Source organism: Notechis scutatus, chromosome 1 (assembly GCF_049901735.1).
Source record: "Notechis scutatus isolate UNSWTSFEM ecotype Mainland chromosome 1, rNotScu1.2, whole genome shotgun sequence".
NCBI classification, from domain to species: Eukaryota; Metazoa; Chordata; class Lepidosauria; order Squamata; family Elapidae; genus Notechis; species Notechis scutatus.
In genome coordinates this window covers 231,329,290-231,350,855 of record NC_142009.1, presented here as the reverse complement: position 1 = coordinate 231,350,855, position 21,566 = coordinate 231,329,290, and the positions used below count along the sequence as shown (strand labels likewise).

Sequence of the window (21,566 nt, the reverse complement as noted above, 5' to 3'; positions counted from 1 at the left end):
CCTTACAACAGCTGGTCAGCTATTAAATAACAGTACCATGATACATTACAATAATCTATAGCTAACTTTACTTTTTTCTTAGAGCTATAATCTAATCACCTTATTTTAAGCCATGTTTCATTAGAGTTTAAATGTGAGACTTTACGTTGGATCATGTCTGGTCTAACAAGATATATCATCTTATAAATCATGGGATTAGATCTTATTTAGAAAAAAATATTAATGGGCCCTTGATGCCTTCCTTATTTCTAATATATCTATATTCTATCTTATTAATGTGGAAATTGAGCCTCTTCTTATCCGTGCTAAATCACGTTTTTACTAATGCTAATAAAAGATTATGCTGTTCTCCATAATCAACAAGAAATTCCTGAATTTAATCAAACAATGTGAACTGAACACATTCAAGGACTGGCCCTTGATATATAATTAAATTAAAATAATATTTCTGTTGAGCTGTTTATAGCATATAGTGTTACCTATTTCTGTTTCACTGGCTTCTTTCATTCAATAGAGTTCTCTTACCTAAAATTGTCCTGAATACTTCAAAAAGATAACTTTCGCAAGTTTAGCAATCCTATTTTTAGAAGTTGGAGTTATAATACGTATCAACTAGGTTCTATGGGTTCACTAAAGTTCTTGAATTACTAAGTTTACTAATGATTCTTGGTTTACTATGTTCAACTCTGCCCTAAGTCCCTCTGTCTCTCACATGCTGAGCTTAGTTTATTTCCACCGCATCTGTGCTATGTCTAGAATGAGAAGTCGTACATTATTTACCTTGTCTAAATCTTAGAAGGATATTTCCTTTTGCTTTTACATTTTAAAATAAGATGCTTGGCTCCAAAATAGCTGAAAAATGTCTTGAAACAAAGTTAGTTTAAAGGTTTTATTTAGAAATAATCAGACAATGAATAAAATCTTACGTATATTTATTCTTCTACATTCCTTTCAAAAATTTTCCTTAACACCATTAAGTTTTTTCCCAATTTAAATACAGGTAATTTAAATACGGGTAATTAATTATAATTTTGCACCTAGTTTTCATTCTGGTTATATTGAATGAGTTCTTGATCATATTATTAGCAAAATATTTAAAAATGGTGCCTGCAGTTACCTGGATGAAATAACTTTGGGGTTTGTGGCAGATCATATTACCTTTACAAACATGGATCCTTGGCTGTCAGATAAATATACCTGATAATTTCTTTCAATCTAAACTATAATGCATTCTTTGTATAGCTAAATAGACAGTTGAAAAACTCTCTGTAAATAATCCCATTTATGAAACTCTCGAGAGAGGTCTGGTTGCCAAACTTCCTTTAATGTTATCTAAGTACTAGCTAAACATTACTAGCAGAGTACATTTTAATTGGTTGTATAACAGCTGAAGCATATATATATATATATATGCAAGATAAGTTAGATTGAAGTGTTCCATATTTATATAAGCTGTATTGCATGCAAAGAAATATGCAGTAGTTTAACAAGTGTGATGATTGCACGTATGAAATGATGGGGCTTTCTGTGCTCCTAAATCACGGTATGTCAGGGAATGAATTTAACTAGTCAAGAATCTTGTTTCACTCAGTGGCCAGTGAGATCTATATGCAAAATCAGCAGACAAGGAGCAAAAACAGCATCTGCTTTGGTCAACCACTCTTTAGAAGTATATGTGTCAATGTATCAATTTCAGCAGTTCTAGTTGTTGTTTTTTAAAAATATCTAGACTACTAGTCATCGTTTATCAAGTATTTTATAAAGTTTCTGGCATATTTATACACCTGGTATCTACAGTTAGAAGATCTTTGCATACATTTTACTTAGTTGTTCAAGCTATATTGCTACAATATTGTTTGAAAGTACTATTACATAATTTCAGCAAAACTTAAAACACCTCTTGTATACAGCGAAGAAATGCAGCACATAAAAACAACTTGAACAACTTGAAGAGAGGACCCTGCAACAGCCAAAATCCAAAAAGCATGAAGAAAACATAGACCCAAATATATAAACACAACTCGGTTCTCAAGCATTACATTTCAAGAACACTGCCAAATGATGTGCAGGAAAGTTTTGTAAGTTAAAATAAACCTTGTCATGCCAAAAGTACCAGGATTTAGTAAGTCCTGCATAGCAGGGATAAAATAGCGTTGGAACATTTAAACTAGTATTAAAATATGATTTATATTAAGGAAGAATATCACGAAGTTACTATGGTTTAGCCTCCAACCCTTCCAACACTGCCCTGAGAATGGCTGCAGTTGCTACAGCACCAGGATCAGGCTGTTCTAGTTGAGCTGAGCTGATATAACTGGCTCTGCCTGCAGAAGCTTCCATATTCTTTGTAGATTCAGCAGCAGCCTCTGCCTTCTGGAGAAAAACAACAACATAAATTTGTTCTTTATACAGATATAATACCCAAAATTTCACATCTCTATTTGTAAACACAGACATCATTTGAAGTTTAGAGTTCTTTTTTGTTGCTACAGTCTTTAATGTGCTTATAGTTTTTGATTATTGATTTTAAATGCTTGAGGATTTTAGGTGATTATCAAAGTACAACCCTGGAGGCAAGAAGAATCTTTTTAAATAGTTCCTTTCTAAGAGCTGGCAGAAAACAATGCCAATTCATGCCTTGCCTAACCTGGACCGAATCCCCTTTCCAAAAGGCTCCAAAGTCTTAACCTCATATATCTGTTCCTATGCCTTGAAGAAGCACTTCTCCAATAAAGAAACAGAAAGAAAACTGCATGTTCCTCATCTTTGCTCTCATTATGCAAAAGTTATTAACTTTGAATTGCATGTATGCTAATAAACTCACGTTTACAGCCTTGGACAGAACCTGCATCAGATCAGCCTTTGGGGTCTTCAAAGCTTTGAGTTCTTTTGCAGCAGCCCAGAGTGAATCCAACTAGGCAAGAAATGAGGAATATTAGACAAACAATAGTGGCAAGATGTACTATTCTTTACTGGACAGGAACTGAACCTTTGAAGGAAATTCCCAGGATTTGCTATAATTGATAAGAATTCCAAACATTTTCAGTTGGAAGTGCTGGCTCTGACAGACAGGGAAAATGCCAACCAGAAGGGAAAGGGGAGAGAGAAAAATGCTGTACAGATAGTCCTCAGGTTACAATGACAAGTGGGACCTGGAATGGCATTGCTAAAGCAATGTACTTGTAAACCATACCATCATGAGACATACCACTTGGTTATAACCCCAGTCTCTTCAGGTCATCAAGCAGAAAGTCCCAGAAAAAGGAGCATGGGAGATCTTGGGAAGGCTGCACACGGGTCCAGGGAATGCTGTGGGCAGGAGAAAAAGCAGCAGGAATGCCCTGTGACCTTCCCTGCTGGTTTCCCCACTGACTTTGCTTGGTGGAAGCCAAAAGAGAACATCACAAATAACTTGGCCCACCTTGGCAGCAGTGGGAGGAAGATGTTAAAGGTGGCAAGAGTAGATGGCAGAGTGAAGTGCAGCCTGAAGGGCAGAGATGGGGAAAGATGGGAAGGGAGCTGAAGCAAATACTATGGTCATAATTGCAGGTGAGCTGCTAAGTGCCCAATTTTGATCACCTAACTAGGACCATTGCAATGGAACTTTGAGGACCGGTCATAACTACCATTCCTTCAGCACTGTTGTAACTTTCAATGGTCACCGAATTGATCATAATCTAAGGACAACCTGTGTACATTTAAAATTACTTATATGAGGCTATAATTACAAAACTATAGAATATGCCCCTGGAGATTTAATATTTAGTATATATTTAATACAGTCTTGCCATGTAGAATTTCAGCAAAAAAGTTAACTGAAAAAAACAGTACAGGGAAATCTTTGAAATATCTATTGCCAGCATAAATATTATGGTCTGCATAGTTCAAATGTACAGTTTGTGATGTATAGTACCCAGAACTCAAATGCTTTTATACAGATCAAAAAGGAACTTGGGAGCCTGAAAATGTGACTAAAAGCAACATATGCACTGAAGAAAAGAGGACATCTGTAGAAAACACAGAAATAATGAATTAGAAACATGAATCTTAGCTTTCTATAAGAAAGATCACAAAAGCAGCCCCAAACTCACTGAAATAGGCAGAAATCCATTTCTGACATCCAAACTAGTTTTCAATGTTTAATTATCCTTTACCTCCATGCCCTTTTTTTCCCTCCACTATCTCCAACAATGACAACAATTAAACTAATAATTGTTGTTAATGGATTAAACTAATGACTCTGAGGGGGCTAGTTTCATCTTGGAATGTTAAGCACACTCCAGGGAGCTGTAGTGGTGCAGTGGTTACAATGCAGTATTGCAGGCTAATTCTGCCCACTGCCAGGAGTTCGATCCTGACTGGCTCAAGGTTGACTTAGCCTTCCATGCTTCTGAAGTGGGTAAAATGAGGGCCCAGATTGTTTGAGGCGATATACTGATTTTGTAAACTGCTTATGAGAGGGCTGTAAAGCACTATGAAGCAGTAAATTAAGTCTAAGTGCTACTGATATTGCTAATCCTCCAGAAGTGATCACCACTCCCCAATGTCCATAAGCCCCCTCACAGCTGTAAATAATCCCATTAATAACTCTACTAGCATTAAGTACATCACAAATGTTATAATCTGCAATTAGTATCACTAGTGAAGGAAAGAGAATATCGCTGCCATCATGGTACTAACAGAAGAAACTCAAAAACAATAAGGATAATTGGATAAATTTCTTACCATGGTTCTGTCTCCTGGTACAGCTCCTCCATACCTGTCAGAGGAAATATTTAATAGTATAGTTTCTACAATATGTGTGGGTGTACAGCTCCATGAACCTTGTACTCCATGGGTAGTTCATATAGCATATTTATAAAAGTTGCCCTTGCTTAGGCATGCAATGAAACAAAGCAATAGAAAATATTGTAGTTTGGAGGAGCTGGGAGCCATAATAACAAGATGATGAAACAAAGTGACTGGGATCACATCATATACATGGATATGGTACTTCCTCACAGCAGTCCTGCTTTACTTTCTATAAAAATGATGCCACTCTTACATGTGAAAACACATAAAATGTTATCAAATAATAAAGGAACAGTTCATCAGCCATAATTAGAGTTATACTCACCGCATAATAGCATTAATTCCAGCATCCATCGCTAAGGACCAGGCTGCTAAGTCATCATCAGTCCGCAGAGGCTGAGCAGCTGCTGTCAGAAATAATCCATAGAGCTGCAAATGAAATAAATGTATTCTAAGTATTTGCTGAGCTCTACATTACATGACTAAAATTAAAAAAGGGAAAATTGCACATATAGAATTTCATGATTACAAAATATAATATCTTGTTCTGTACATTCTTCCATCCATCTGATATCTTTAGATCTAAGTTCTCAGTTTTTCCAATTTATAAAGTAGTACGTTGTTTATTGTAGTCAATTAAACTAGACATCTGACTCAACTATAATCTGAGTGTTTCATTCTTCTGTCAGTTTTTCTAAAAGGTAACATTATTATAAATACATATTTTCATGTTTATGTGATTATATTTCTTAATCCATAAATTAAAGGTTGATTCCTAGTAATTTGGGAAAATCCATGTATACTTCTATGCACACAACAAAATAGAATGGTTTGATATTGCCTTCTTTTGAGATATTATTTCAATTTTGCAAATGAACTGAGATTCCTCTTCAGGTTTCCTGGAAGTTCCCACATTCAAGTACCACCCAGGTCCTAACTTGCTTTATGGTTTTTTTTCTTTTTTGAGAAAACATAGTCTGGTGCTGTCAATTAAACTAATAATTGAAAAACTGTTGTTCCCAATTTCTAACTGCTTTCTTCCGATCTAGTAGTTCTATTTGCTTTTCATTTTCAACTAACAGCTAATCCACTTGGCCAACACTCACCGCTCCTGAAGAGCCTCCCATCTTTTCCAGGAGCAACTTGGCTAGTGAAGAGAACAGTTGGGAAGGTCGCTGAGGCAGAGGTTTAGCATCTAGCCAATTCTGGATTGCTGTGAAGCAATACTTATGGTTAGACATGATAATCCTCCAGCTGGCACTCATTTTCTATTTAAAAAAAAACCCTATTTATAAGCAACAAGTTCCAAGAAGTGTTATTAAACAGGAAACTTATCAGATTTATAAAACAGCTGTCCTGACATTCATGATTTGGTATGGTAATTTACACAGTACCCAGGAGAAACATGCAAAAATACTCCAGAAGCAGGCAACTTTTGATTGCCCTTTTCGTCCCAGATTGTATTCAACCACTGACACCCTTGAGAATTCATTTAACAACAGAATCAGAAAAGAATTTATGGAGCTCATGATTGAACTGTGGAGTCTTTGATGGTCTCTGAACTTTGTTGTTTGCTTCCAGATGTTTCACTACCCAACTAGGTAACAGCCTCAATGATATTACCTAGTTAGATGATGAAACATCTGCAAGCAAACCATCAAGCTCAGAGTTACCAAGGATTCCAGAATCAGTAAAAAATTAAAATCTTTTCTTTCAAACTATTAATCTTAATGTATCCATAATGCAAAATTCAGAGAAGATATTATCTCTAATGCTCATATTCACTACATTGTTTTTGTTTTAAAGAAAACAGCACTAATACCCAAAGCTAGTTTGAATTATGAATACCTCAATAATTTGTTTTGCTCAGTTGCAAGATCTATCATTTTTGGTCTGTATCCCGTCTTCATCCTTCCATCCCAATTTGCCCTTTATTTAAATACAGCAAACATAAATTCTATTGTGTTTAGGCTCCATTTATGACATTTCTGTAACCCCTCCCCCCCACTCAATCTAGTTCAGTTTGGAAGAAAGCTTTACTCTTTTGGGCATACAGCTTAAACCTTAGTTGAAATTCTCTCATTTTTATCAAGCACACAAAAGTCAAAATTTGTTCACGCTTCACAACCTAAAATATAGCTGCCTCTATAGCCTTAGCTATGGTTAGGGTATTTAATGCTTTCATTTCTCTAACTAAAAATTTTACAAAAGAGCTCAATGGAATTCAACACTGGATTTTTAAAGAAGTCCAAGGTTGCCAGATGATATAAGTTAACTCCAAGGCTTAAGAGTATAAGAGAACTAACCAATGGCAGCCTGTGCATGTGTGCTGCCACAATCTCCATCACCTGCGGCACGGTCAAGATCATTGAGGTGTTCCTGTAGGCCAAGCATTTTAGAGCACACGCACTCCAGAATCAATCTCATGTGAGGAGAAGATGGCACTACAAGGAATGGAAACTATTATTTATTTTGTTACAATAATGGTGAAGTTTCACAAACTCTGTTTTACGGAAGTACCAATATTGCTATTCATCTCTGTTTCTTGTGAATATATGTATAAAAATATAAAATTAAACTCCACAGATCACTTAACCAAACCGATCACTTTATCAGGAAGTTAAAGAAATTGAAGTCTGTACTGGATGGCTTATAAGCTACTCGATGAATGATGAAAAAGTAGAACATTTGTGATAATTCACTGAAAAATTCTTGGGTTTCAAATGAAGCGATCTGAATATTCTGCATGTTTGTTCTATGATAATTCTCAAGTTTTGCGATATTGTAGAGACCTAAAATGATAAAATCAATGTGTGTGATTGCCCCATATTAAAAAAAAAAAACTATTTCATTGGATGTAGAGTTAGGCAAGAAATAAATATTTTTAATAACTCTTAATCTGTATATTAAACAAAATAAAAACTGTACAATTTAGTAAATAACTCTGTTATATTGGAAATAAACAACCATACACCAAAACCCAAAACCCAATTTCAAACCTTATTCTTTAATGGGAAGGATAAATTTGATTGCTAACCCTATCTTAATCAGCTTAATCAGAACATTGGCAAACCTGAAGTAGCTTTTGGCTCTCTCACACGGAAGATAAAAATCACAGACCACCTTTTTTCCGCCTACCCCTTCAATGTAATTCCCTCTGAAGAATGAGCATCAGTTAGAGGTTTGGATATCAGCCTTATACTCTCCAGACAGAATTGCAATTCTTTTGAAAGGAAAATGTGGTATATCAATTAAAACAAAAATAAAAATCATTCATCCGGAGTACTGGAACTAGACAGATGCAAGAAAAGTACTCTGGCAATTTCCCACAAACTAAAATACATGTAATCTGTCTGTTCGATGTCACAAAAATATTAGGGGGCTAGGCTCAAGTATACATGGAAAAGAGAACAGAAGTCAATGCAAGACTTAGTGACTTGCACACACCCCTTTAATTAATCCTATTTGTCCAATCATGGTATAATGATGCCTCAGGTCTTTTATCTCCATCCTGTGTCTCTACCATTACCTGGCTGGAAGCCTCAATCAGTCTCAGTTGATGACATGAACCCAGCAAAGCAGAAATTCCATTGTAGCTATAACAGATGTTTCAGACTGTACCTTTTGCTGGATCAGGTTCTTCTTCCTTACAACACTCTTGGGGTACTACCCTCTGTCTTTTCTGTCTTGTCACAGACATCCTGACAGGTTTTGACCAGGCAACAGCTGTAGTATCTGAATCTAGGAATTTAAATTAAATATTGTAGACAACAATTGAGAGTTTCACATTCATGAAAGAACATAAACAAATGAATTGTTGAGAATTCCCACCATTTTTTCTGTATAAAATAGAAACACATCTGGGAACAATCCCCAAATAATCAAACCCATCATAATAGAAATGGAGAGCTAGCTAAGATACTATTTAAAATAAAAAGATACAGTACACCATTGAACATGCTAGTTATGTATCTGCATTATGCATGCTCATAATGTCAAAAATACCATTTTGAACTGATGGTTCCACAGACATATTCTGATCAATTAACTCAATTTACTTTTCCCAATAAAATAGTGGGAAGAAAACCAATATCTAAGAAAATTACCCAGGAGGATCAAGAGTTCTTCATCCACTTGGAGAAGTGTAAGGGAGACACCTGCCATTTCCAATGCAGTCATAAAGGATCCAACATAAGTCCGGGCAACATGAAAACCTCTGCTCTCTGCAATGATGAAGCAAGGAAAACTTGAAGCATTCTTCAGGGTGAAGAACCAAAATGAGAAGGAAAAAGAAGTAACTGTCATGAATGAACCAGATTAAGAAAAATGAAAATTATATCCATTTTAAATAATGCAACGTTTGGGAAAACATGAGAAGGTTAATCTTACATAGCAACTGAAAAGTAAAGAAACCAGTCCATAAAATTTCCAAAGTGATGTCACTACAAGAGGAAATTAAATACTTGGTTCTTATAAGATTCAAAGACCTCATGAACAGAAATGATTATGAAATGTGGGGTCCTTGGTGTTCTCTGAGCTTGGTTGTTTTTTGCAGATGTTTCATTACTCAGCTACCTAACTAGATGGTTGTGGTTATGATCATGGAATGTTTTCACTATTTTTTTTACAAACACCTCCCTCACCTTCATATCCAGAAAATAAGGAGGGCTGTGGGGCCTCTAGAACAGCCTGGAGGTATCGGAACTGCATCAGTAATTCTTTCCCATTTCATGTGAGCCCGAGCCTCTAATTTTTTTCTCCTTTCCCAAATAGGAGTAGTCCTACCTGAGGTAAGGTAATATCCATGTCAAATCTATTTACTAAGGCATTTCTAACGGAGCTGAGAAATCCTGGCATTAAAAAAAAATACTACCATTACTAAGATCCCCCATGAAGAACTTGTGCTTAAATTTTGTTATTTGTTTCTGAAGAGTGAATTCAAATTACAAACATCAATTCATTATGAATATACAAAATTCCTATCAGAGATTACTGTAAATTAACACAGATTATCATAAAAATATATTTAGACAAAAAACAAGTAAATATGGTATCATTGATAAAAATATCAGAGTAGTATGGAAGAGAAAAATAATGTATAGGTATACAAACCACTGCCTACAAATTAGACATTAAGAACATTTTCAAAATTTAAAAAGTTCTAGAAAACTTTTTTTTTTTAAAGTGGAGAATTTTGCAAGGGCAAACCTGAAATGTGGTGGCATGATTTTCAAGTACAAAAATATGAAAACAAAATTGGGAATGAAGTCCCTGGACACAAGCCTTACCTTTTCTCAGTCTTAAAGTCCTGTCAAATGGAGCCAAAAAGTCTCCCCTCAAACAAAACCCAGAGCAAAATTTCAGCTCCCCCCTTCCTGGTAATCATCACATCACTGAATAGACTTTTGCAAGTTGGGAGGATGAGTTTATCCTCACAACAATGGAAGATATCTACTTTTATTCTACTTGGATGCGAGTTTTAATGGGGAAACATCCAATTATGTTTCTGTGAAGGACAGTTTGAGGAATACATTTTGCTCATTCCAAGGATTGCTGCCTTGGTAATATAATTAACCCTAGGCCAAAATAACAGTTCCTGTATTTTCTCCCTTCCTTTATATAGATATTCAATTATTTGCCTGGAAACAGCTTCATGCTGATCTAAACATTACAGATTGATTTATGATGCAGCTGAATCCCAGTTTCTGCCCAGGTTATGTTTTAATTCCTATCAACATTACCTATATACTACTAAAACTATGATTCCTATAACCTCTAATGGGGCAAAATGATATACCATAGGACAAAATGTTTTGAACTAAGATGTCTCAAATGAGTTGACTCAGAGAATATGTCCAAAATCCGGGACCCATGACTCCCATGGAATTGAAATCTGGTAAATTTTATAAAACATGGTATGACATAAACATTATCATAAAGTAATTTATGATATAATAAAATGTCATAAAGTATTTCCTGTGCTGATATTTGACTGTGTAATATAGTTCAACATGAGCTATTTTCAAGACAGATACAATATCTCTGAATGTATCCCAATATTTCCAATTAAGGGAATGCAGGTAAAGAAATATGGTAAGGTAGTATCTCTGAAATGATAACCTGATGGAGCACGTTGTTTAGCTATTTCAAAATAGGATTTGTGTATTTATTAAATTAAATCTTAATGTTAAGTTAATAAATGTACCCAAAAGATCTTGGCTGTTTATGACAATGACTTTAATCCCAAGTAATTAAAGCAGAGGTATGCAAAGCATTCAAAGGTGTGAACACTTTGCTGATAGCTGGATGTTTTTTTCATTTACCCTACTTTCAATTAAAAAAAACTTACCAAGAGAACAAACAGCAGATCCAGCTACTATATTCAACTCAAGATATGATAATCCGCCCAGGTTGTTCACTACCAAGACCACAGAAGAATCTGAAAGCCAAAGCATATATATATTGGTATAATTGAAAGGTGTTTCAATGGCCCAGAAGCCTAATATAAGTGTAATCTGCAAATATTAATACACAGAGGATGATTTAAGTACACTAGATTTGTACATGTAGTAATGGTAAATAGTCACAACAGTCAAAATACCCCTAGGATTGCTAATCACATACAGGTAATCCTTGACTTACGAATGTTCACTTTGAGACCATTTGAAGGTACAGTAAAACCTCCAAAAGGTACTTACAATCCAAATTCAAAGTTTTGATGCCCCCCTGCATCATGTGATCGCATTTGGGCTCTTGATATCTTGCATTTATGGCCATCTGCAGCATCCCACGCATTGGGTATGACATTTTTTTTTTGCTAGAAACTAGCATTTACTTCCATTCCAAAACAGTTGGCGTGGACAACAGCTGGTGTGGCTTGCTTATTGACCACAGTGTTTGCTTAATGACAACAGTGTTCATTTAATAATTGCCACAAAAAATGTCATAAAATCAGTTCAGTCATGTCAGTGCTTCGACTTACATCCACAGTGACATATGGATTCCTTATGAGCACTGAAGATATTATCTAGTTTGGTTAATGTCTGCAAGAAAACAAGCAAGCTCAGAGAGCACCAAGGACCCTTTATTTCAACCCTGACCTACAAATATTCTCCTTTAGAATAGAATAGAATTCTTTATTGGCCAAATGTGATTGGACACTTTATTGGTATGGTGACATATGATAGAAATTCTGGGCTCTGGAATTCCTGTAAGTCAAGGAATATCTGTGGTAAATTCACCAAAAATGCTGCTGTTCGGGTAAAAGTTTATTACACTGATTACATTAAAAAAAAATTATCAGTGTCCTTTGAGAACTTTGGGGAATAATAGGTATATCAGCCCAAAATTACTCACTAGGCCTGAGTTGCACGTGAGAGGCATTGGAAGGGTTGGTCATGTGATCCAGCATTATGTTGACTATCTCATGTGCTGTTGCCATCTGTGAAAATGATACACGTTAGTGGACAAGAATACACTTCTAGGTATGTAAGATGGGTCATAGTCAACTTACCTTCATTCTGCGCACACCTGCTTCACCATGGATTCCTGCAGATAAAGCAAAGTATCTTCAGTTGCTAGTTTCTTTCTTAACTAAAAAAATTGACGTCATTCTAAAGAAGAGGGATAGACGAAAGCGATATACACATTCTTACCTAAACCCAGCTCAAATTCATCATCTGCAAGCTGGAAGGTGGGTCTGAATCCTGGGACACTGCAGGGGGACAGACTTATCCCAAGAGTGCCTATGCAAATAAAATATATAAAAAGAAAAAATGCAGCTATACCAGATAGCATTCTGCATCAAGGTAAAATAGATTAACGAATATATTTATCATGTTGGAATATGGCACAGAATTTCAAATAGTACCCTAATTCCATTGTGTAGCATGGAATTAGGAGAAAGCTATAGTAGAATAAATACTATTCATACTATAAGATCAAGTATGAATGTATTATACTTACTGCTGCTTTATTTTATTCATCTCAAGAAAAGGTATGCATAATATTTACCGTATATACTCGAGTATAAGTCGACCCGAATATAAGCCGAGGCACCTAATTTTACACAAAAAACTGGGAAAACTTATTGACTGGTATGCAGGTGGGAAAAACAAAATAAATAATTAATTTATTGACTATCTCAGTCGTCGGAGAGGATCCTGGCTGGAGTCCGGTGGGAAATGCAGCAGCTACTGGTAAATTTCAAAAGTAAAAATAATTAATTTGGGTGGAGTCATCCACTATCTCCATCGCTTCGCCGGAGGGAAGGCAAGCGCTTTTGCCTTTCCCTTCCCGGCTGGGGCTGTTGGGAGTCGCCGCCGCCTGCCTTTCCCTTCCCGGCTGGGGCTGTTGGGAGTCGCCGCCGCCTGCCTTTCCCTTCCCGGCTGGGGCTGTTGGGAGTCGCCGCCGCCTGCCTTTCCCTTCCCGGCTGGGGCTGTTGGGAGTCGCTGCCGCGCTGGCTGGCGCTCCCAGTCCCGCCGCCTCGGAAGGAAAGGAAAGCGCTTGCCTTTCCTTCCCGGCTGGGGCTGTTGGGAGTCGCTGCGCCGGAGCGGCCCCAGTCCCGCGTCGCCCGGGAAGGGAAAGGCCACGGCTTGGAAGGCCGCCGCTGGAGCGAAGCTGCGCGCAGCCGCTGCGCTAGCATCGGATCGGGCGCGCCGGACGGTTCCGACCGAAGCCCGAGCGTCGTCTTTGGCGCCCACCCAGCGCCGCGGAGCTCCCTGTACTGGGAGAAGGGGAAGACCCCCAGGGCGGGGCAGGGAGAGGAGTCTCCCGCCCCGCCTCTTTCCGCGCCCACTGGTGTCCCCGCAGGGGCGACCCCCGCCCCGCAGTCGCCGCCGCTTGAAAGAGACGGGCCAGGGGTGGGCAGAAAGGCACCGGCGCCCTTGGAGGAGAAGGTCCCGCGTTCGCCTGTCTGCCCGCCGGATGTCAGCGGAGCAGCTGCTGCTACGGGAACAGTTTACTGCCATCGCCCTCAAAAGGGGGCAACCGGACAGGGAATCCGAGGGCAGCGCCGTTGCGTGCCGGAGGCGACAAGCCCCGCTCGGGTGGACGTGTTTGCCCAGAGACCCTGGACGAAGCAGTGGCAAAGCTCCGCTGACATCCGCGGGCAGACAGGCGAACGTGGGACCTTCTCCTCCAAGGGCGCCCGGCGCCTTTCTACCCACCCCGGCCCGTCTCTTTCAAGCGGCGGTGACTGCGGGCGGGGTCGCCCTGCGGGACACCGGTGGCGGAAAGAGGGGCGGCCGGGAGAAGCTCCTCTCCTGCCCCGCCTGGGGGTGTCTTCCCTTCTCCCGGTACAGTGGAGCTCTGCGGTGCTGGGCAGGCGCCAAAGACGACGCCGGGCTCGGTCAGAACCGTCCGGCGCGCGCAGCCACGCAGGCGGCGGCGACTCCCAACAGCCCCAGCGGAAGGGAAAGGCAGGCGGCTCCAACAGCCCCGCCGGAAGGGAAGGCGCGCTGCCTTTCCCTTCCCGAGGCGGCGGGACTGGGGCCGCGCGGCGGCAGCGACTCCCAACAGCCCCAGCCGGAAGGGAAGGCAAGCGCTTGCCTTTCCCTTCCCGAGGCGACGTGGGACTGGGGCCGCTCCGGCGGCAGCGACTCCCAACAGCCCCAGCCGGGAAGGGAAAGGCAAAGCGCTTTGCCTTTCCCTTCCCGAGGCGGCGGAACTGGGGCAGCGCCAGCGGCAGCGACTCCCAACAGCCCCAGCTGGGAAGGGAAAGGCAGGCGGCGGCGACTCCCAACAGCCCCAGCCGGGAAGGGAAAGGCAGGCGGCGGCGACTCCCAACAGCCCCAGCCGGGAAGGGAAAGGCAGGCGGCGGCGACTCCCAACAGCCCCAGCCGGGAAGGGAAAGGCAAAGGCGCGGCGACTCCCAACAGCCCAGCCGGAAGGGAAAGGCAGGCGGCGGCGACTCCCAACAGCCCCAGCCGGGAAGGAAAAGGCAGGCGGCGGCGACTCCCAACAGCCCCAGCCGGAAGGAAAGGCAGCCTCCCAACAGCCAGGGAAGGGAAAGGCAAAAGCGCTTTGCCTTTCCCTTCCCGAGGCGGCGGGACTGGGCCGCTCCGGCGGCAGCGACTCCACACCATTTTTTTTTTCAGAGGGAATCTGACTCGAGTATAAGCCGAGGGGGATTTTTTCAGCACAAAAAATGGGCTGAAAAACTCGGCTTATACTCGAGTATATACGGTACATTCTATAGTTTTCTCATAAACCCTCTGTCAGAGAACCTAAATCTAAGAGATTATGACTAACCTAAAGTCATCTTTTAATTAATAAGATTTATACTGGAATTGAAAATCTGGAGTGAGTTATTTCCTTATTCCAATTGCTACTTACTATACATTATCCTTACTTATCAATCATTTGGTCAGCAACTATTGAAAATTGTAATGGTGATGAATGAGTGGTACTGTCCTTGAAATTAAGGCTGTTGCACGCCCCTGTGATTGTGATTGAAGTGCTTGGCAACTGGCTTGCACTTATGAATTGCAATGTCCCACGGTCATCTGAATGCCATTTGCATCCCACAAAGCAATGGGGCAGGGAAAGTCACATGTTGTTCTGGTTGGATGGATATAGACAGACAGACAGATATAGGAATGATTTACATTCAGTCCAGAGACTTATTCTAGAATAGGGAAGTGACTATTTACCCATTGCTCCTACAACAGCAGTAATTCTACGAACAATTTCATTCAGACTGACACCTGCCTCAGCCAACGCTCCAGCCATCTAGATATAAACAGGAAAAAATGTTACATGGATCCCTCAACATAATGGTTTTAACAGGTCACAATTCAATACTGTACCCCAAAAAGTATGAGATGCTTCTCTCCTAAAAATAAAGGAAAATGCTTGTGAATAAAAGTGTTACGCTGTGATTCAGTGAAAGCACCATCCACTAGAATTTACCTGAAGTCTCTATATCTCGCCAAGAGTATAATAATTTGTACTGTGAAAATTCAATAATTCCAATATAGCATACTGTCATTTCAGGATTACATTTGTTAAACAATGGATTTATTTTAATAGGCTTTATTTCCACATACCGCCCCATGGGACAGTCTCAATTTAGTTTCATCTATACTTAAAAATACATGCATTAACTTCATAAAACTATTTCCCATTTCATATGTGTAGAATTGTAATTTAAAAGTATATGACAAAAACCCATTACAATTATTAGTTGTTTTAAAATGTAAAAAAGTAATTAGTGCAATTAAATTAGATTTTAAATGAGATTTTCTAATGTATCTTGCCTCCAATTTCATTGCTCATACTTCTTGCTCTTTTTGTGTGCTTTGTTCAATGTTGAAAGGAAACAGCATGATAGGTGTGTCTATACTATATGAAAAATTAAGTTTTATTTAGGCAAAAAAGAGCTCATATAAAAAGTAGCTTAAATACAAAACTAAAACATTACCAGAAAACTACATGATTTTTATTTTGTTAATTTTATATGATTATGTGCATTTATCCTCAAAGTAATAATAGTTGGTGATAGTATTATCCTGTTTAGAGTTCTATAGAGAATTGCAGTTATATTTTTAAAAAATGATATGATATACTCAGTTACATATAATCAGTTACTGAAATACTGTATTTTAAATATCACAATAGTAAAATCTGTACATTTACTGGTAACGTATTTCTTCATCTATTACTTTTCTTTTTTCGGTAGTCATTATTCTGTTTTTCCAAATGCTTTAATAAATTAAAAATAAGAAAGGATTTGCTAAAATGTATGAATCCTTGTAACTATAAAAAACATCAGCAGAAACAATCTAATTAAAAATGTTTTATGTATATTCTCTGAATAATCTCTGTGTTTAAATCTACACAGAACAATTTACAAAGTTTTCTCCATGTTCTCAAAACTAAACGTAGTGGTCAGTCACCAAATACTGATGCTGAAAGACAGCATGTAATGAATAGCAAGCACACATAAGACAAAGTACTTGGCACTATCTAACATTTTTCAATAGAATGTGTAGTTTGCTCTTGTGCAATAAAAGCATAGCCAATGACAATATTTGCCTTCAGTTCAAAGATGGACGTCTCTTACCTTATGTACAAGTACTGTGCCACATAGGCCTCTCCTGCCAGTCTTTTTCTTGGTTGCAAAGGCAGTATCATCACCAATTATCACCATCTGCACAGAGATATCTTCTGCCTGTGCTTGTTCCAATGCCAGCCCAAAATTCAGGCGGTCTCCTGTATAATTCTTCACTATTAGCAATGTCCCAACTATAAAAGAAAGAACTGAATTGTCTTCTGTTCCTTATCCAGATGGGATGTCAGTTCACCAAAAATACTACCATACCTGCTCTTGCTTGTTTCACAGTCCGAATTGCTGCTAAAATGCTACCCACTGCAGGGGAAGTGAATACTGGACCAGCGACCACTGCAGTGAGCATTCCTCTTCCAATGTATCCTGCGGAAAAATGATAGACAGGATGGTATCGTGTCTACACTTGGAGTATCTTGCATCTTGATTTTTCTATGATTCTACTGAGCCTCAACATAAATCAGATAAATGAATCCCAGTCCAAGTCCTCACTTCTTTGTATACAAGACTGAAAAACTTTACAGAAGCCCATTTCACTAACCTGCATGTGCAGGCTCATGTCCTGATCCACCTCCAGAAATAAGTGCAACTTTGCCCTCTATATTCTCTAAGTCAGAACGTATTGCCACTCTATGTCCACTTAGAAGCTGAAGATTAGGATTGCAAGCTACCATTCCAATCAATGAATCATCCGCACAACTCAGAATTGTGTTCACTAGTTTCTTTGAGCCCTAAAATAAGGAGACATAAGAGAGTTCACATATACTTGTCCTTTTACAGAAAGCAATTCCAAATGTATAGCAGCTTAAATCTTTTACTTAGATGTCAAAATGAATGATGATTCTTCTGTCACATCTTTACAAAGACATATACAAATTGTATATGCTACTTGAATAGCACATCTCTTAATGATTACTTTGCACTACATACTAAAAATAAAACATTACACAGCTGCTTATTAATACACACATATAAACCTTGGAAATTATTTCAGGAGAGAAGAATCTCAAGTATTTTATCACTTGAATTTGGACTTAAACAAAATCTTAGAGACTATCCATAGGCATGGTATAAAAAACTATGGTGAACAGAACTAACCACAGAATTCTCTCACAATTATTTTAATTCAATTCTCTAATGAAATTCAATTCGATATTTTTGCTGGAAGTAAAATGGAAGCTGCTTACTATTTCTACCCACAAAGGCTCTCAAAATTACTGAGTTGCCAATAGCAGCTAAAATAAAACGAACTTGCTCTCCTACCAAGATGATATTCCGCTTCCTACCAATTGATGACTGATGAGTAACCTGTGATTATTGGAAGGAGCGACAATTATTTGTTGCCACTGGGATTGTGGTAGATCATTCAGTGCCAAAATTGCATGATATGCTGTGTAACTGAAACAATTAAATACATTTCTAACATATGTCAACAAACTCCCTCTGGATAATCAGGCATATGACCTATTAGAACAAACTGAGCCTGCCTTTAATAGTATTCTATGACAGCTTTATATAATCTTTATCAAACTCTTTCTATCAAGTATATATACATCAATGTTGAGGAATATGCTTCGTTTAGACCACGGGTTTCCAACCTTTTCTCTACCCGCACCCTTAGAACACTTCTGATATATTCTTGCACCCCTTACAAAAGTAAATAATTATATGCATATATATACCCTCATGCCCTAGTCACTTCCCGTCTTGATTATTGCAAAGCGCTCTACAAGGGGCTGCCCTTGAACAGCATCTGGAATCTCCAGTGCAAAATGCAGTGGCCTGCATGGTTTTGTGCAGACCCTGGTGTGCACGTTTCATCTCTCCTGTGGGAGCTGCATTGGTTGCCAATTTGCTTCTGGGTGCAATTCAAGGTGCTAGTTGTCACCTTTAAAGCCCTTCATGGCTTGGGACCAGGTTATATGAGGGACTGTCTTTTGCTGGTCACATCTACCCAACCCATCAGAGCGGGGAGGTAGGGAATGTTGCGGGTCTCATCCCTGAAGAAGATACACCTGGTGGGACCCAGAAGAAGGGCCTTCTCCATGGTGGCTCCCTCTCTCTGGAACATCATTCCCCCAGAGATTAGAACGGCCCCTTCTCTAATACTCTTCTGGAAGGCACTGAAGACCTGGTTCTGCCAGTGGGCCTGAGGAACCCAGAGTGGGAGGGCGCCCAATTAATGGCTCATGTGATCTGTCATCGGAGTGGGTGGGTGGGAGTTGGGGGTGATTTTCCCCCCCAGATTTTGTTCTGTTGTACTTTATTAATTTATTTGATTTTTTTTATTTAGTTTTATTGTTTTAAATATGGTTTTACATTCTGTAAGCCGCCTCCATGGGAAGGGGGGAATCTTTGTTAGGATCAAGACTCTGTTGTTACACAAGAACGTTATACTGGCAGTAGTCCTAGTGAGTCTCTTTTCTGACTTGGCCAACTTAAAAGGCTTATAGTATGTATATCAGTGTGAACAGCAGCTGACTGGTGATATCAGCATAGGAACTGCATGGATGGAGCTGTTTTTCTCTCATGGTTGCTTCATGGCACAATCCTCCTCACATTTTCAGTTGGGTTGATTTTGAAAACAGCTTTGAGTATTTTTCTGGAACAGTGCCAGACCTGTGTCCAAAAGCAGCCTACTTATCAGCTAATAATCAAGCCATTTTAGGCATGGGTTTAGCATTACTGTACTCCTCAATATCAGATGATAGTCAGATGTCCTTTGAATACATCCATACAAAACCAGAACGAATTTGATAGTTGGCTAAGCACAGTGTTCTAATTTTTCCAAACTCATCTCCTTCCTAGTCATATTAAGGAGAGCAATTGTTAAGTGTTTTCCTGCTGGCTGGTAATTTGGTAATAAGGGAAGAAATAGAGCTTCACTCTGATAATGTCAAGTAGTTCATAAAAATTCCAAAATGTATCCTACATTTTATAACAGTTGGCTTGTAAAGCATGTGTTCTTTTAGTTATTTTTGTACAACTGGTCAAAATGCTATTATTAAAGCATACGATTTGGATTAATCGCTGTGTTTGTGATCTGATAACAGTAGGTACTCTGTTCTAGTGTTACTGATCTTCCAAGTGTTTTGTAACTGTTAATGTTTATACATAACATGAGCCTGACCCCAAATTGTTGCAATACTATATGTTCCTGTTCTTTGTATGGTCAGCCCTACCTTTCTTCATTCCATTTTTATTTTACTTCCTTATATCTCCTTCTCATTTATTTTCTACCCATTATTTTCTGATTCCTTTAATATTGCCTCTTGCTGCCAGTTGGCTCATTATTTTGCAGTTAACAGTTAAGAATAACCGCTGCAAAAAGATTTTCATTAATAAAGGAAGTGCAGAAAAAGCAGAATACTGTATTGGAAAAAGCAAGAAATTCAAGTACCATCCATCAACTGCACCAGATGAGCTGGGTTTCTAGTAATTACTAATACTTCTAGTGTTTTAATTTATACACTGCTCCAAGGAAAGAATGGCTAAAGCAATGGTTCTCAGCATGGACTAGATGACTCCAGGGGAGCCATGCCACTTTTTTTAGGGGCCAAATCAGCATATATTCAGATAGTGAGGCTTTTTTATACTAACGCTAAGAAAGGAGTCACAGAGGTGATGAGGCTCAGAGCAAAAGAAGATTGAGAATTCATGGACTAAAGCATATAAAACAGAGTTGGAAGGGACTTTAGAGGTCTTCTAGTTCAACCTCCAGCTCAAGCAGGAGACCCTATACCATTCTAGACAAGTGGCTGTCCAGTCTCTTCTTCAAAGCCTCTAGGGATGGAGCACCCGCAACCTCTGAAAGTAACCTGGTCCATTGGTTGATTTCTCTCGCTGTTAGGAAATTTCTCCTTATTTCTTGGTTGTTTATCTCTTCGATTAGTTTTCATCCGTTGTTTCTCCTCTTGCCTTCTGGTGCTTTGGAAAATAGGCTGACCCCCTCAAATATTGGAACACGGCTATCATGTCACCCGGGTCCTTCTTTTCAGTAGACTAGACATATCCAATGCCTGCATCCATTCTTGGTATGTTTTAGCCTCCGTAGGTTTTAGCACCCCCGTCTTCTCACCCCCAAATAATCAGGTCTCACCTGCATGATGCCCCAGGTTTCAGTTCTAGAAGCTAGCCAGCCAAGGATCTGGGCGCCTCAATAAGAACCACCTTTCCGACAGAACGGATAGAAGAGCAGGCCGAGCTGAGCTCACGAGGACCCTCCACGGACTTTGACCAAGAATGCAGATGTTGCGCTGGACCAGAGTCTGAAACACACGCGCGCCGCCTGCCAAAGAGGGGAGGAAGAAGCTCATTGGCAGAGCCCAGCGCGAGCTCTGGCAGTTGGCCGTGGGGGTCGCCACGTACTAGGAATACGCTACGCAACGCTAAGGAGGGAACAAGGAGCTCGCGTTGGAGGCCAAAGTGGGACGCGCTAATAGATGAGGAACATTTTGGGCCCCTCTTCCCCACTCCCCCACCACTCCAGCTGGCGCACACGAGTTTCCCACCGGGCTTTGGTAGGTGCGCACGCACGCGCATCAGATAAGGGCAACATCCGTCCTCCAAAATTCGCTTCCTCCCTTCGGGCCGGAAGAGGGCGCTCTCGCACCGGTACAAAAGACCTTCAATCCTCTCGGCGTGCTCGTTTCCCCGTCGTGCACCGCGCGAAGCGGGACGCCGGCGCTCTGGTGCTGGCGGTTTCTCG

At 39.7% G+C, this 21,566-nt stretch overlaps 1 protein-coding gene across 1 annotated transcript; it reads right to left on the bottom strand.

The window, feature by feature from the left end:
* Nucleotides 1-1,742: 1,742 nt before the first annotated feature.
* Nucleotides 1,743-21,396, bottom strand: TKFC (triokinase and FMN cyclase). Its single transcript, XM_087950609.1, has 17 exons — nucleotides 20,958-21,396; nucleotides 17,400-17,589; nucleotides 17,114-17,224; nucleotides 16,856-17,037; nucleotides 15,444-15,522; nucleotides 12,447-12,536; nucleotides 12,305-12,339; nucleotides 12,148-12,232; nucleotides 11,141-11,230; nucleotides 8,898-9,014; nucleotides 8,413-8,532; nucleotides 7,098-7,235; nucleotides 5,898-6,004; nucleotides 5,117-5,220; nucleotides 4,726-4,759; nucleotides 2,825-2,914; nucleotides 1,743-2,373 (listed from the first exon to the last, which is right to left on the bottom strand). Exons 1-17 carry the CDS (start codon nucleotides 20,961-20,963, stop codon nucleotides 2,215-2,217), a joined length of 1,737 nt encoding a protein of 578 aa, XP_087806735.1. The 5' UTR covers nucleotides 20,964-21,396; the 3' UTR covers nucleotides 1,743-2,214.
* Nucleotides 21,397-21,566: the final 170 nt, after the last annotated feature.